Here is a 17367-nt window from a genome sequence, read left to right as displayed (position 1 = left end):
TCTCACCCCATCCCACACTCACTTTGCTTTTCATTTTTTGTATTTATTTGGACTTAGGGATACGAAATACAGAAAAGCAAAAGTGAATTTTAAAAATTTGAGGAAAGGGAAAAAATTAAATGGCAAAATAATAGGAGCTGTTGGGACGAAAAATGATCCCCTTTAACTGACTTACTTCATATTCATAACTTAATCTTGTTTATTCTTCCCTGTACCTAAGATACAAAGAGAAAACTATCCAAAGTTCAGTAGCAGAAGTGAATATACATATCTTAATCCTTATGCAGTATTGACAAAAGATAAACATGCTCCCCTAATACAATATAAATGTGTACTTGGTAAAAGACTGGAAAATGCAAAGTGATAATGAGGTCACTATATGACCTTGCAAATTGGGATCTGACTATCTACTTGCCGAGACTCATTTCAATCTATCCTCAACAATTCACAGTCCATGAAACTACTCCAAAAAAGTGAATATGAGAGTTCACTTGCATAAGTCCACTGTTAAATTCATTTTCATTTCAGGGCACGTATAACCTGTCAACTTTACAAGACATGCAGAAAAGAGTTAACAAGCAGACTTGAGACTGCTGTCTTTAAAAAGGCCTGCTTTTGCGGTTGGCCCTGAGTTGGAGTTTGGGAACTTAAATTCCAGACAGTTCCCTATACCAATATAAAGTTTCCTTAAATGATGCATGACTCACTAGGTATAAGCTGTTCATGCAAACAACATAGTTCATCCTGCTCACCAACTTTCCATCCAGGAGTCTGGAATTTTGACATATCTCAAAAGAAGTTGCCCACATGACCACTATTTAATTAAAAATCTGGGGAATTGAGTTTCTAAGGAGCTTCCCTGGTAGACAGCACTTCCCACGTGTTGTCAAACTCATTGCTGGAGGAACTAAGCGTATCCCGTGTGACTCCATTGAGAGGCAACTCCTGGAAGCGTGTCCCTGCTGTCCTGCAGATTTTACCCTGTGTGCCTTTTTATTTCTGATTTTGCTTTGTATCCCTTCACTGTCATACTCTGAGTCCTGTGAGGCCTTCTAGTAAATCACCAAACCTGGGAGTGTTCATGGGGACTTCTGACACACAACAGTTGATTGAAATGTCTTTATTTAAGATTTATAGATTCCAAATAAGTATTTATTGAATATATACTATGTGAATGGAATAATGCTAAATGAAACCAAGATAAGTAACCTAGAACTAGTTTAAGAAATTCTATTTTGTGGCTATGTCAACATACAGAATTGTATAAAGAGAATATTCAGTTTACTGAGTCAAAGAGAATAAGGAAAATCCAAGAAGCTTGTTTCAACGAGAGTTTTGAAGTTGCAGACACTTCATTCAAATATTAGGAAAGCTCAAGTCATCTTATTTAGCATGAAAAGAACAAGTAGGTTTTGACAGATTATGACATCTGGAGGCAGGAGGAAAAGGAGTTATGGAAGGTTTCCCTTGAAACTTGCGAGTAGACGGAAGGTATGATAAAGAGGGAGATAATACAGGGTATATCAAGGAAATAAAATATAATAATAAGTGTTCCTCGTGGCACAAAGTGGGATTTTCAAATGCTCTTGGTTAAAAGCCTAATAATTTGAATGCCTTATTTATAACTCAGTTCCACGCAAAACTTATGGATTATTATAAAAGACCCTTCAAAATTCCATAGCATTGTAAAAGCATCTCTCTTACGTGCTTTTAAACTTATGTTCCCCTGCTTTTTAATCATGCTTTTTCTTTTCTGCCTCTTCTTTGTTCAGGTCCATCATGAGTGAGAAATGGGACTCAAACTCTTCAGAAACCTGGCACCACATCTGGAGTGTCAATGCCACAAAGCATGATCTGTACGCAGACGGCAACATCACCTATGTGAGCTACTATCTCCACCAGCCTCAAGTGGCTGCAGTCTTCATTATTTCCTACTTTCTAATCTTCTTCCTGTGCATGGTGGGAAACACAGTGGTTTGCTTTATTGTAATGAGGAACAAACATATGCACACTGTCACTAATCTCTTCATCTTGAACCTGGCCATAAGTGATTTACTAGTTGGCATATTCTGTATGCCTACCACGCTGCTGGACAATATCATAGCAGGTATGTTGATTTGTGTGCAGCTCAAAGATGATATGAGAAAATGATTGTCCCATATTCCCGTAGCCATGACAGGATCATTTATTCATTCACAAATATTCACGGAGTTCTGAGAACAGCTCTGAGTAGTTATCCTGAAGGTGTCTACATTCTAAAGGAGGCTAACAACAAGAACAAATAGCGATATAAGTCATCAGAGAATAATAAGAATTACGGAGAAAAATAAAGCAAATAACAGAGGTGAAGTGTGAAGCTATTATTTTTATAGAGTGTTTACTGAAGGTCATCAGCGAATGAGATTTAACACTTCTTACTAAAGACTTTGAACTTGCTTAGCACGGTTCAGGGCATGTATAATATGGTAGAAATATCATTGAGAATATTACAGACTGTTGGGTGAGGGTTTAGCTCAGAATATTATGGACTGTTGGGTGAGGGTTTAGCTCAGTGCTAAGCATGCACAAGAGCCTGGATTCAATCCCGAGTACTTCCATTAAAAATGTATTATCAACTATAAAGTTCAAAGAACTGGTAAGTGGTTTCCAGTGGCTTACCGGTGGTTTCAATTAATGAAATGTCTTCAGTCTAACGGGAATAGGCATTTAGTCCCTCTTGTGGTTAGCTGGGGAGATTGCCAACAGTTTTTGATGGAAGATGGAGTAGCGATATCAATGATTTCTCACAAAGAGGTGGTTTCCTCGTGTAGTGGTAATTCACATGTGCAACATAAGTAATGGTGAGGGTGCTACCCTGGAGTGCTTCTGGGACCAGATTACTACTTCTTTTGCACCACATCACATACTCTGGGAGTGAGGAAGAGTGTAGTTCCCAGTACAGTTTTGGTGCATAGTGCTTGTTTAGTAAATATTTGCTGTATTAACTAATGAACAGCTCTCAAGACATTCATATTCCAACTTTGTATAAGAAAAAAATGAAACCAAAGCAGCATGTTGAAGATATTTAGATCAGCTTGAGCCATACCACAGTTCTCATCCTTTCATGGCATTCAACATCAGTTTACTGGAGAATAAGTGGTTTCCTTCTAGAATTTACTTCTGTTTCTTTCCTTTCACTGAAGTGGGAGCCAGGGAGAGTTTAGATTGCCTATTCTGTCATCATGTACTAAATAGAGCCTGGGTTTTTGTATCTTGTGATGATAGCAATTTTTCTCATAAAATGATTTTTTGTTTTCCTAGTGTTAATAAGGGTATCACATTTTGATTTGCTTAGGTTTTTTTTTTTTTTTTTTTTTTTGAGTGTAGCTATCAGTAATGTATCCTCAGAATTATCTTCCAGGAGTGTTAAATTTCTTGTCAATACTTTTGAACGTATCAAAAACACACAAAAAAAGGGTAAATAGCATCTTTTTTACCTGGACATACCCCTCCAGGTGCTCTCTATCATCTTGATCCTATCCAGAGACACTGCTCTCTGGGTATGGAGCTCAGCTATCGCTCTGGGAGCTTTCTTCACTGAGGCCCTAATAATTGTCTTACTCTCTGTTTATGCTCAATCCTCTGTGTTCTGGACACCATCTCTCTTTTTTTTTTTTTATTGGTTTATTCCTCTATTAGCTTCCTGAAAAAGGATGCATTGAGATAAAAATGTTTGAGATATTGTATCTGAAAATATCTTTATTCTGCCTTCACACTTCTTTGTAGTTAGCTGTGTAAAGTATTCTAGGCTGAACTTTTTTTCCCCTCAAAATATTTAAAGAGATTTCTCTATTGCTGCTGCTGGGAAACCTGGTGTCACTGCTGGAAAATCTGATGCGACCTGACTCTTGCTTCTTTTACTTCTGACTGGTACTTTGCTCTTCTTCCTGAAGGCTTTCAGAGCTTCTCTTTACCCCTGGTGTTCTGAATTTTAGGCCGTTATGCCCTGATGTAAGTCTTTCTATTTTCCATTTATTGTGCTGCACATAAACTAGGTCCTTTCAATGAAAAAAAAAAAGAAAAGAATGCCCTTCAATCCTGGGGAACTTTCTCCTAGGGTTCCTTTTCATTTTCCTTTCTTCAGCTCGTATTAATCAGATATTGGAGCTGCTGGGTTGCTCTCTGTTGGAAATATTTTTTCTTCCATTTTCTGCTTCTCATTATTCTACTTTCAAAGATCTTAACTTTCTCTTCCAAACTCTATGTTGACATAAATTCAGCAGCCATTTCTGTTTTCCTGTTTTAGATTCTCTGAGCTATTTTTCTTTTCTTATACCACCTCCTTATACCACCATGCACATAATTTTCATGGATAAAATGTGTTATGTCCCTGAGGTTATTAGTAATAATTTTTCTGTTTTTAATTTTTTTGTCTACCTGATTCATATTGGCTTTCTCCTGTTTTGTTCTCCCTATTTGCTTTAGTCTCCTTCTTTCATGTTTGCGATTTCCCTAACGTCAGCTACGACTTAGATGTGTGTGTTTCAGAGTGAGGCCCTGTACGGCTGCCTTGAAACTCAGCCTGCCTGGGGTTTGGGGTTAAAGCCCACGCTCAGCTTCATTAGTCTGGGTGATTCGTTGGGAAATCCACAACTGAAAAAATCTGCCGGTCAAAATTCGTCAGTGTTCTTGGAAGGATAACTTTCCCCGGAAGGAAATTCTCTCATCTACTGCCATCGGGACATGAGGCTGGCTGCTGCATCCTGGAGCTCAGCTGGTCTCTGAACCAGCAATATCCTATGCCGAGTGTACGTGTATTTTCACTTCATCCTTCTCATCATTGTGACACCCACTCTGCCTGTAGGTGGTGACTCAGTGTCTAGATTCCCTGTGCTTTGACCTCCTCAGAGAGTAACCTCCTTTCTTCCACTGGCCTGGGGAAAAGCCAGAGGCATCCAATTGCATTTATACATAATTCAGCCAATTGTGTTATTTTCCCAAATTTACATTCACTAGTGTCTGGCACCTCCTTTCTGGGGATTTACGTTCTTTTTGTCCTAGTGCTATCATGTCAGTCGAGTTTGGTGAGAGTGGCTATACACACTTTTTTGCATTTTTGTTGAACAGTAAATACTATAACAAGCAAACAAATTTTAGGACTGGGAAGACATGTTTCCTTTTCATTTCTATTCAGTGGAACCATTCAAGCACCTATTTTAAGGTGGTCTGGATAGATGACAAAAATTTTTTTAAGTGTTCCTGGATCATTTAGGTTATTGGAATTTTTTTAATTAGGTAAGAATATTTTAATAACAAATTGTAAATATTTTAAAAAGATAAATTTTAAAAATTTGAGAAAAATGTAGCATTCATCTTTCAGGAAATGAGAATATTTTGCTAGTGGAAGAATAATAGAGTTACTTTCCTGTAATAGCAGAGGGGCTTGTAGAATATCAAACTAAATTTGATTTGATTGATATCAAATATCAAATATGATAATTTTACCAATTTCTTTTATAAACCTTCTAGGAACTGAAGTTCAGTTAGGAAGTAATTCAAACAGACTACTTTTGTTCATGCAAAGTGCTCTTTATTCTCAAAGAACGTCTTAGCTCAGGCTGCTATAACAGAATGCCATATACTGAGTGGCTTGAACAACAGACATTTATTTTCACAGTTCTGGAGGCGAGGAGTCTGAGAAGAAGGTGCCAGCATGGCTGGGTTCTTGGTGAGGGTCCTTTTTCTGATTTGTAGATTGCTGTGTCCTCACGTGGCCTTTCCTCAGTGCATGCATATGGACAGAGTTCTGTTTCTTACTCTTCTTATGAGGGCACTAATCCTATCATGTGGGCATCACCCTCATGGCCTCATCTAAACCTAACCATTTCCCAAAGGCCCCACCTCCAAATACCATCACACTGGGGGTTAACTCTTCCATATCGCAATTTGGAAGGGAATACAGACTCACTCCCTAACAAAGTATCTCTGAGGTAAATTGTTTCATTGTGTTATATATAACTAAATATTAACTTTATTCTACATGTAACTCCTGATTCCTCTTAAGTTATAGAATACATTTGCAAATTTGAGAACCAATGTTCTTCCTGTTTTATTCATTTAAAGGACACTATTGCATAAGGGTTAATGGTTTGGGCTCTGAAATTATACTGCTAGGGTTTAAATTTGTGTGTTTGTTACCTTTTTTACATCATCAGGAGACTAATAAAGCCTTCAAAAGCCTATTGTGGGGATTAGATATGTTAACAGATGCAAAGCATTTATTGCAGAGTATACAATGCTGTTACCAAAAGTTACTAAGTCATATAAGTTTTGACATTATTATTAGTATCCTGAAAAACAGAGCTCTGAATGTATTAATAAAAATAATGCGATGCATTGATTGTTCCCCAGATATCATTTTGGAAACAGCTGCATCAATCTGATTTCATGTCTTTCGCCTTATAATTTCAGGAAAATTTTATATATATATATATATATATATATATATATATATATATATATATATAATTTCATATATATGATCTTTTCAAAGACTAACTGTTCCATTTCCCTTTCAGGATGGCCATTTGGAAGCACAATGTGTAAGATAAGTGGCTTGGTCCAGGGAATGTCTGTTGCAGCTTCAGTCTTCACTTTAGTTGCAATAGCAGTGGACAGGTAGGTCAGCACCAAACTCTAAATCCAGAAAATTGGGTATGCATGCAACTAATCCACCTAACCAGTGAAAAATGTATAATCTACTAAATTTGGGTATATCTGCTCAATATATACCCCTTTAAGAGCAAGGCATGTAGTACTAAAGGCTCAGTAATAAGAAAATAAAACTACTCAGATTTCCATATTTTAAGATTGAATGATTAGGGATCCTGCAAGCTTTAGTTCAGGCCACTATAACAAGATATTATAGACTATTTGTTGAATGGATAAATGAAAAAATAATATTTGAAGTTTCGATGGTTACAAAAAGAGCAAAATATCTAAAATTGCACCTATGAATTAGCCATAATTTAAGGGTGAGCAAATGGGAGAATTCCCTAATTAGAAGACTAGATGAAAATTTGAAGGTTAAGAGAGAAGGTCTTACACATGCATTGAAGGAGCTATAAAGACAACAAAGCAGTCAAAGCTCAAGTTAACTAGTCATTGTATAAAGATATTAGATAGATTAATTTGGAGTTGCTGCTGGGCCACTTAAAAGCTCTAAGTTTCCTTAACTGCAGATCTGGACAGTAATAATTTTCATAACACTTCGGTTTTACAGAGTTATCACAAAAATCAAAGAAGATTCAGTATGTGATAGTACTTTGAAAAATATAAAATGTTATACAGTTGTCTAACAGTATGGTTGATTATCTTATAATGAACATAATGAGTATCAGTAATTACATCAAGAATCACAGTAACAAAACAGCAGTAAAACGAATCAGGCTCCCTCTACATAGCGATGTTGAAGCTTCATGCTCACCAGAGGACATGGAACACTGGGAATGTGCATAAACAGAACTCACACGGAAACTCTCAGACTCTTAGAGCTGTGAAACCAACTGTGAGAACGCTTAGTGGCTTCAAACAATAATGCTTTAATATTTCCCACAACTCTGTGGATTGCCTGGGTGCCTCTGTGTGGTGGGTGCTCCTGCTCTGTGTCTTGCAGCTGACATCACTCATGCTTCTTCTCACGCCATGCTTGCTAATGTTCACTTGGCCAAAGCAAGCTGCACGGCCAAGCATACAGATCATACGTGAGGGGCCACAGAAGGGCGTGAAAGAGGGTTTAAGAATATGGGCTCTGGAGTCAAAAATACCTATGTAAAAATCATGTGTGATTAAGAGCAAGACTTTTTACTTTTTTAGAGCCTGTTTCCCCATCTTTTAAGTAGGAACGCTTAAAGAGACTACCTATGCAAACCAATGGAAAGGATCCGGGAACAGAATATTAAATGCTCATTTTGTTACAGACTAGTTACCACTAGTATTTTCAGTTATTAACAGTGTCAGATATACTCAACTTATTCATATTTTGAGTTGAAATTTATCTCATATATCAATTACACAAAATGATGGTGCATGTCTCTCTAGCTAATGGTAATTTCTCTTTTTTTTTTAATTGAAGTATAGTCAGATTATAATGTTATATCAATTTCTGGTGTACAACATAATGTTTCAGTCATACATATACATGCATATATTCATTTTCATATCTCTTTTGTTATAGGTTACTAGAAGATATTGAATATAGTTCCCTGTGCTGTACAGTAGAAACTTGTGGTTTATATATTTTATATATAGTAGTTAGTATCTGCAAATCTCAAACTCCCAGTTTATTCCTTCCCACCCCCTTTCCTCCCCTGGTAACTATGTTTGTTCTGTGAGTCTGTTTCTGTTTTGTAAGTAAGTTCATTTGTGTCTTTTTTCTTTTTTAGATTCCACATATAAGTGATATCATATGGTATTATTTACTTAAATAAATTTAATTCATGACTCAATAAAAAGTTATGAGGCAATCCTTGTCTGATATTTGCCTTTAATTACAGGTTCCAGTGTGTCGTTTATCCTTTTAAACCAAAGCTCAGTATCAAGACATCATTTGTCATTATTATGATCATCTGGGTCCTGGCCATCGCCATTATAGCCCCATCTGCAATAATGTTACATGTGAAAGAAGAAAAATATTACCGAGTGACACTCAACTCTCAGAATAAAACAGGCCCAGTCTACTGGTGCCGTGAAGACTGGCCAAACCAGGAAATGAGGAAGACCTACACCACTGTGCTGTTTGCCAACATCTACCTGGCTCCCATGTTCCTCATCGTCATCATGTATGGAAGGAATTGGAATTGCACTCTTCAAGACGACGGTGCCTCACAGAGGCACACAGAACCAGGAGCAGTGGCACATGGTGTCCAAGAAGAAGCAGAAGGTCATTAAGATGCTCCTGACTGTGGCCCTGCTTTTCATCCTCTCCTGGCTGCCCCTGTGGACTCTGATGATGCTCTCAGACTATGCTGACCTGTCTCCAGATGAACTGAGGCTCATCAACATCTACGTCTACCCCTTTGCACATTGGCTGGCCTTTTGCAACAGCAGCGTCAACCCCATCATTTATGGTTTCTTCAATGAGAATTTTCGCCGTGGTTTCCAAGATGCTTTTTGCCTCCGGCTCTGCAGAAAAAGAGTGAAGTCCAAGGAAGCCTACACCCTGAGAGCTAAAAACAACACGGTCATAACCACATCTCATCTGTCGGCTCCGGAACTCACAATTAAAAGCCCACAAGAGGAAATTGTGCTTTGTAGCAAAAGTGCTGAAAAACCCATACAGGAATTAATGACGGAAGAATTAGAAGAACTTACCAATAGCAATGAGATGTAATGAGGGCTGGTGTGATGATTTTAACTCTCCTTTGTATTATATAGCGAAATACTGTTGCTTCCTATGGCTTTGTACGGCAGTTATTCTAAGAATGCTAGGTGCTCTGTCTGGAAAAAAGTAAATAAAATGGTTTGTTTGTAATCAATCTTATTGTATTTAAAAAATGTACAGAGATTCATATACAAATTTGCCTGGATTAATCTGTTTTCTATGACCAATTTTCAAAGCTTGTTCTTTTCCAATTTAGCTATTTGTGTATCAGTCAAACATGTATTGTATGTGTTTGTAACACACGCATTTCCTTGAATGGTGATATATGAGCAGTTCTTTGCATGAGAGCACATTTTGTCAATTCACCCTTTGCTTTCGAATTTGAAATGTTAGACTCCAGAACTATTTATCTGTTTGTGCTTTTTAATGTGTACTTGGCTTTCTTAGAAATAAGAATTGCAATAGCAAATAAAGGGACACTGTATTTCTTTGTATTTTAAAGGCTGATTTTGTTTTCTTTCAAAGATAACAGTTAAAGTTCTTAAAGTCATAACATTGTTCCATAGGAGTTATTGTTGGCTTTTTAATGTTTTCCTGAATGAATTTAAGCCTGAGCCAAACCCGTGTTTCTTATAGAGGTGATTCAGGATCCCAACTTGACCTCCTTTCTAACAGAATAGAACCTCTGATATAAAGAAGCAAATCTTTTAATAATGCAGCTGTTGGCAGAAGAATGGTAGCGCTCTTTTAAAGCGCTTAGTCAGAGATGTTCAATAATCGTCATTAGACTCCCGTGAAGTCTGTGTAGAGCAAGACCAGTTATTCCAGGTTTCCTACTGGCACAACCTGTAAGTCTAGCGGTCCTACCGGATTAGTAAACAGTACCACTATTAAAAAGAGAATGATGAGTCCCCGGATTCTGCTAGGTTATGATTATGTAAAGCCAACAGTTGCAAGTACTGGCTTTTATTCTACAGTGAGATAGTCCCTAGAAAACTGGGAACTATAAAACAACAAATAGTTTGACATATAAAAATAAATACCTGGGCTTGGACCCACTGTATTTTTTCAGTCATTAATGTGGTTCAATTTAAAAGTTTTTCAATATCATAGGCCTTCGGGAAAATACTTGCTGCATTTTCAATTAAATTAGGCTATGTGATATTTGAATATGTAAGTGTTACGTATTTCCAATACTTTTGCAAACTTTATTATTTCTTCTACATCACACAGTCTACGTGTTGTGATGAACTTATTCTGGACTTCTTCAGTAACCATTTCTTTATTATAAAATGTACATATTATAAAATATAAGAACAAGTATCATAAAAATAACACCTGTTACTTGTTGAGTTTTCAAGAAATACAGAATGGTACAAAAATTGCATGTAATTCCCCTTTAAGGAAAAAAAATAGTGAAGACACTTATTCTAAACACCTCTTAATCAGCACCCTGTACGTGTGTCTTTTCCGAGTAATTAAGAATGCCTTTGTTATTGCCTACCTCACAGTATCTTTAACTATTACATTTCTTTAGATATTAAATTTCTTTCTTCAGCTTTGCTGCTTTAACTATAGAAAGTCATTGAAACTTGTGGTTTTGATTACTAGTATAGCTGAACATTGTTCTGTGTTTCTTACCAATTTACACTTATTCCTCTTCTCATTCTTTGGCCATTTTCTCATTGTATTTTTTGTTATTGTTTTTGCTTTTTATTTATTACTATGTAATTTTTTATTAGTCCTCAATAACAGGCAGAATGATCTTTTTAAAAAACATTAAAAATAATGTCATTTCTCTGCTTAAAAGCCATTAACAGTTTTTTTTTTAATTTTGGAAAAAAGCAAACTCTTTACTAAGACTTTCACACCTTTACTTTTTCTGCCCCTGTCCACTTCTTAACCTCACCTCGAGCCCCACACTCTTCATTCACACTGCCTGCCTGTATCTTCCTCTATCTTTGCCAAGTTCTTTGCTGCTTCTGGGTTTGCACCTGCTTTCTTCCTGCCAGAACTATTTTCCCTGTTGCCCTCCACACCCTTGCTCTCTCATACTTCAGGAGTCAACCCAAAACTCACCTGAGCCTTGTTTATTTCTTCAAAGCAATTCTCATTATCTGTAATTATCTTCAGAACTCATTTATTCACCTGTGTACTGTACATATGCCCTACCAGAGGGTAAATTCTAGAAGGGCAGAGATTTTATCTTATCCCTGTATCTCCATTGTCTAAAATAGTGTTTGGCACATAATGGATACACAATAATATTTATTGAACAAATTAATCAAGTAGTTGCAAATATTTTCCAGTTTTAATTTGCATTTTATCTGTAATTGAGTTATATTTCAATTTTAGATATTAAAAATAATTCAGATTATAATGAAAACAGTGGATAATACAGAAAAACAGACAAAGTAAAATGATTTCTTGTGTGGTCACCCAGTGATAACTGCTCTTGCTGTCATTTTGGGGCATGAGTACATGCTTTCTTTAATAAAGCTATGATTCTGGGGTGTATACTTTATAACGTTTTATTCATTTAGTGTATCAAGAATGTTTCCATGTTGTTTAATATTCTCAAATATTGTATTCATATTAATACTATACCTTAATTTATTATTATCTGTGGTTAGAAATATAAGTTGCTTCTTGAATCTATAAAATGATGCAGTTATATAATACTGGGCATATTTATGATTATCTTAGACTAGTCTTAACAAAAAATGCAATTGCTTGACCAAAATATATGTACATTTCTTTATGTTTTAATACACACTGTCAAATATTTCTTCAAGTTTTAATATTTTACACTTAGTGATGTTAGAGAATTTATTCACTTACACACTCTCAAATACTGCATATTCAGTAAAACAAATTTTTTCTCACCCGTTTATTAAAAGAGGACTTGTATCCCCATATTTCATTTCATTTCATTGTTACGCAGCTGGACATTAAAATAATCTTTATTCAATTTGATTCATTTGTATTCAGTTGTCTTCACTTGTATTTGTAGGAGAATAAAACTTTTCCCTTTGTCTTGGTTCTTTGGCTGGCCTAATAATTAAATAGACATAAGACAGAGTAACAGGAGAAAAGCAACTTTAATTACATATGTATAGGAGCTTCACAAAGACCTGAGAGGCTCCCCAAAAGTCAGGCAGTTGAGGCATACACGCAATCCTGAGCTGAGAAGTAGGGGAGGGGTCTGAGACTCCAAAGGACAGGAAGACAATTCCCTGAAGGATGGGAACAAATGTTTGGTAGAGGAATGTTTGTCACGCCACGTGAAGTCTTTCGTATGTAAAAAATGATATGTATGTTTGATAATAGCCCTCTTTCTGGGACAGGCTCCCTATCTAAGTTGTTTTAGGCAGTTAAGGGAGAGACAAAGAGATTTTCTTGAGTCTATTGGTCCTTAATCATCTTCAGCTTGAAATAATCCGCCTGCCAAAGTGGCACTTTCTGGGACGGCCTCCTCTGAACCCCATCATATTCACTTGCATTTCTGTCTTAGTCAATTCCCTCTTCATATCCTTTGCTCTCTTTTTGGTTAGATTATTTGACTTTTTCCTCAGCAATCTGTAAAAGTGCTCCCTAATTCAGGGTATTCATCTCTGATGATCAGAGATGTTTCAAACACTTACGCTATTTGATGTGTAACTATGTATGTGTATATACACGGATGTGAGGATAAAGGTCAAGCCACTATAACAGAGTCCAAAAATATATTGGCTTAACAAGATAGAGACGTAAATTTTGCTCTCATAAAATTGTACCTGATGTTAGTGGTGCAGTTTAGTGGAGAACCTTATTACCATATAGCAGCAGTAAGTATCCCCATTTTACAGGTGAGGAACTGACCTCACAGAGGTGAAGGGAATTCTCTAAGATCACAGTAATAAGGGAGCAATGGAGCCAAATTCTAACTGGTATCAGCATTTAATGGGTGTTTATTATGTGGCGTGCACTGTGCTAAGCTCTTTACAGTCATCATCTCACTGAATCCTTATATACTATGAGGTAAATGTTTTCACTACCCACCACTTCAGACAGACACAAAAGCTGAAGCCTAGAAACATGAAGTATCCTTCCACTTTGTGGATTCTTACAGCATGTACTGTGAGTGTCAGGTATGTGAGAAGCCAATCAGCTGCTGCCATACATCGTTTCCAATCCGTTCTATGAGTATCTCTTTTTTCCAAGGGAAATTGTAAGCGTGTTGATTTAATGCTTATGGTGTACTCAGTTTGTCCAGCCCCTATTCCTCCATTCCATGCCGAGCATATAGCTAGGAATCAAGATGTTCCAAACTGAATTATGCCCAAGAATTGGGTTCGTAACTGAATCTAGTAAAATCATGGAGACAATAACTTCTCTGTGCCTATCCTCTTCGGGATGTTTTCTTCAGAGTGTCCATTATCCATTGTTGTAGAAAGACAGGGAAAGAGAACTAGGTTTCCTATGGAATGAAATTTTTAATTCTTCTAAGGTTAGATTAAATAAATGCCACTGAACCACAGGTGGTTATAAGGACTCTGGTTTCACATCAGAAAAGCATTTGATGGATATGAAGAGCCTTGAAATTATGAGCTCAAGGTGGTCAAGCCAAAGGTTGCTCAGACTGGCAGGTCTAAGACCAGGGCTGCCAGTTTAACTCAGTATAAACTAGCAAAATGGGGGGGAAAGGACAGAGTCTTGTCCGGGTCTTTCTCCTCAAGGCCAGCAATTTAGAAACTGCCTACCAAGAAAGATTATAGATGAAGAGAGGAGTGAGAGAACTGGGCTGCGTCTTGATCACACAGACCTATCCCAGTGCTCAAAATGAAGTGAAGAGTGATGGGTGTACCTGCTACTTGCTGACCTACTATTCATGCTGACTCCAGGACTTTCACTTTTGTCCTTGAGAATCTAATGAACCACAGCAAACACTAAGGTCTTATGGTTTTATGGTTTTATATCTTTATGGCTTGTGTCTATAGCATTTCCCTGTTCAATTCAAGGGAGTCAAAATCTGAATTTAACCTCTAAACAATTTCATGATTAGTTTGCTATTATTTAATACTTATACTTGGGAAGCTGATGTAACATGTGGCATGAAACAAGGATGTGTCATACATTTTTTAAAAACTGAAAATATTTTAAGTGTTTAATGCATTTGGAGGAGCAAATCTGATCATCTTCCTTGTATCTCATAATAACATTCAAATTGTAATACAAAATATACCAAAAGCAATAAGTGCATAACATTGCTGAGAACAGGAGGTGGTAATTAGCATATAAAGTATTTTTGCAAAAAGATGGGAAGTAGATAGAATCACACTGATGGGTGAACCACAAAAGAATACAGAACACAGATAGAGGAAGACTGCAGAGAACTGGGAAACGTTTTTCAAGAAAAAGCAAGGTTTACTGGTCCTTCCAACCCACCCATGATATTTTGTATTCTTTCCAACCTCCACATGCAGAGGCATTTACCTAGAAGCTAAACTATAATTGCACTATGTATATGCTGCTGACTGAAACAGAAATACAAGCTAAAATGTTTTCATTTAAATGTAGTTTTAAATGTGTTGAAATAAGATAATTGAAGATTAATGCCCTATAATGTCAAACATAAAACTGGATTTTTATAATAAACACAAACTTGATGAAATTCCATAGCACAGAGAAGGTTAATACATCAAGGATCACAGAAGATAGATACACCTGTTTCCACTCTGCCCTGGATTCCCTAGAAAGTCACTCATACATCCTCTGAAACCACAGTTTCAAATGAATTGTTCTAGGTGTCAGCAGATAGCCCTTGCTTCCTCTTTTCTCCAGGCATGAACATGAGCGAAGCCTATCACAAGCACTGAGGAGGACCGTACACCAGTCTCCCCCTGCTAATACCTTGTCACGTTTTCTTTAGCTTACTTGCTCAACTATGGCTTTTCTGGGTGCTGCCCAGTGGCCATGCTGCACGATGCTGTCACACTACAGGACGTAACTACAGAAAGATGGCGACGTCATCTCTTTGCCCCTACTGTGCAGTTGTATGTCTTATTTTTGCCTCCCTCCAAAGAGAAGAGAGAATCAAGGTTGATTATAATCCATAAAGTAGAAAAAATACTGTATACAGCAACTTCTGATTGCTATACAACTCCATAGGTTCTTAGAAGAGCCGGAAGAAATAAAGGGAAGGGAATGCCAATGTGTGCATTAGCTGAGCTGTTGGATATTTGTACAGTTTAATCTTTTCATTCCGTGGTTTATTGCATTATCTGCTATGTGCTTGGAGGCATACAATTATTATTGTGATTTTTTTCCATTGTATCTTTGATGACTCACGTATACATAAACACAAGGTCACAGGTATATTAATAGACACGAAAGGCAAAATTACCATGAGATGGTTTTATCCCATTTCACACTGTAAAGTTAGCAGGTGCTATAACTTAATGTTGCCAGTGATTTTTTTTTCATTCACAGAAACTTTATGAATTTGTTACTGAATATTTAATGCACTTAAGTACATAACTTACCATCTGTGCCTCAGGTTTTTCATCTTTGAAATGACAAAATGAGTATTTTTCCTACTATCTTTTCAACTGAAAAACCTTTTAACTGAAATAACACATTGTAGAGTGAAACAAACCAAAAACGTATAATTTCCTCATTGGAATGGATTTCAGCCTCGTCTGCACCTATCCACTTTCCCCCCACACCTCCCAAGTGCCCTCTCAGGCCTCCTGGCTCTGGGAGCACTCCTGAAACTACCGGATCAGATTCTTCTCTAAGGTTCTTTTTGGCTCTAACATTCAGATGATGTAAAAATGGGAAGCTCAAAACTGCATCTCACAAAGGATTGTTGCTATTTAGCAGGAAAGAGAGGGAAAAGTCATGTCCACAACATTTGCACTTGATGAATACTGATGAATAAAGGTGACAAATTAGAATAAAGACATATTTCGACATGAAGGTAAAACCACTGAGAGGGAACCAAGAACTTCACCTTGCCACTCAGAGTGTGGTCCCCAATAGGAAATACAGGATCTCAGGCCCTGCTCCACACGTACCGAATTAGAATCTGAAATTTAACAAGATGTAAAGATGACTCATTTTATCTTAGTGTTTGAGAAGCACTCTGCCAAAGCGATGACTCAACTCCAGCTGCCTTTCAGAATCGCCTGGAAAGTTTCAAAGAAACACTCACACCTGATCACCATCCCCAGATATTCTCTTTTAATTGGTCTGTAGTGGGATGCCGTTAGTTTGATAGTTTCCAGGGGATTTAAACATGTGCCTAGGGGTGAAAAACACCATTCTAAGCAAACAATAGAAAGCTACTCAAGGAACTAGGAAAATCTTGCAGGCGTCACTGAACAGAAGGCATGTTTCAATCCAGACCCCCAAGGAAGAGCCAGGCATTGTGATTAATGACTGAGACACTCTGCTGAGAAAGGTACATGTCTGTGTATGCTTCTCAGCAGAGCGATCTGATGACTCTCAGTGGGATGGGTACTGGCATTCTGAAGCAAGTGTCTGAGGACAATTCACCTGACAAACTGATGGCTGAGTATTGTGGAGACAGAGATAGAAAAACATTACCTATGAAAAGTAAAGATATGGATGGCTTATTAAGATAGTTTCAAAGGACTTTAATTTTCAGATCACAGATTATGAAAACAAACATATGCACTGTCAGCCATGGATAAATGCATCTCATAAAGCATGAAAAAATGTTTTTAAGTTAGACAAGAGTTAATTTGTCCATGTTGTCCACTCAGAGAAGATTTGGCGTCCAACAGAGCTCCATGGAGACCAACTATAGCCAAATCCTTTAGGCAATTAATTCAAGAAGAACACTGAGGTAGCACATCAGGCCACTGGCCCACCACATAGCTAAAATTGTGAGACGTAAACCCTAGACTTCTCATCACACCGGAAGAGCGGCTGGTGACCTTCCAACCAACGAATGTGAAGAGGCAGAGCTGCACTGGATCCCAACCCATAGTCACAACAGG

The 17367-nt window shown here is 37.2% G+C and overlaps 1 protein-coding gene across 1 annotated transcript in view; it reads left to right on the top strand.

The window, feature by feature from the left end:
• Positions 1-12306, top strand: part of NPFFR2 (neuropeptide FF receptor 2) — a 245915-nt gene extending 233609 nt beyond the window's left edge. Inside the window, 4 exon segments of the mRNA XM_032458369.1 lie at positions 1773-2107; positions 6558-6657; positions 8535-8829; positions 8831-12306. Coding sequence (XP_032314260.1) covers positions 1773-2107; positions 6558-6657; positions 8535-8829; positions 8831-9370 — 1270 coding nt within the window. The 3' untranslated portion in view covers positions 9371-12306.
• The last annotated feature ends 5061 nt before the right edge of the window (positions 12307-17367 follow it).

This window comes from Camelus ferus, chromosome 2 (genome assembly GCF_009834535.1).
Source record: "Camelus ferus isolate YT-003-E chromosome 2, BCGSAC_Cfer_1.0, whole genome shotgun sequence".
NCBI classification, from domain to species: Eukaryota; Metazoa; Chordata; class Mammalia; order Artiodactyla; family Camelidae; genus Camelus; species Camelus ferus.
Note: the sequence above shows the minus strand (reverse complement) of the source record. Positions and strands in the feature narration are given on the sequence as shown.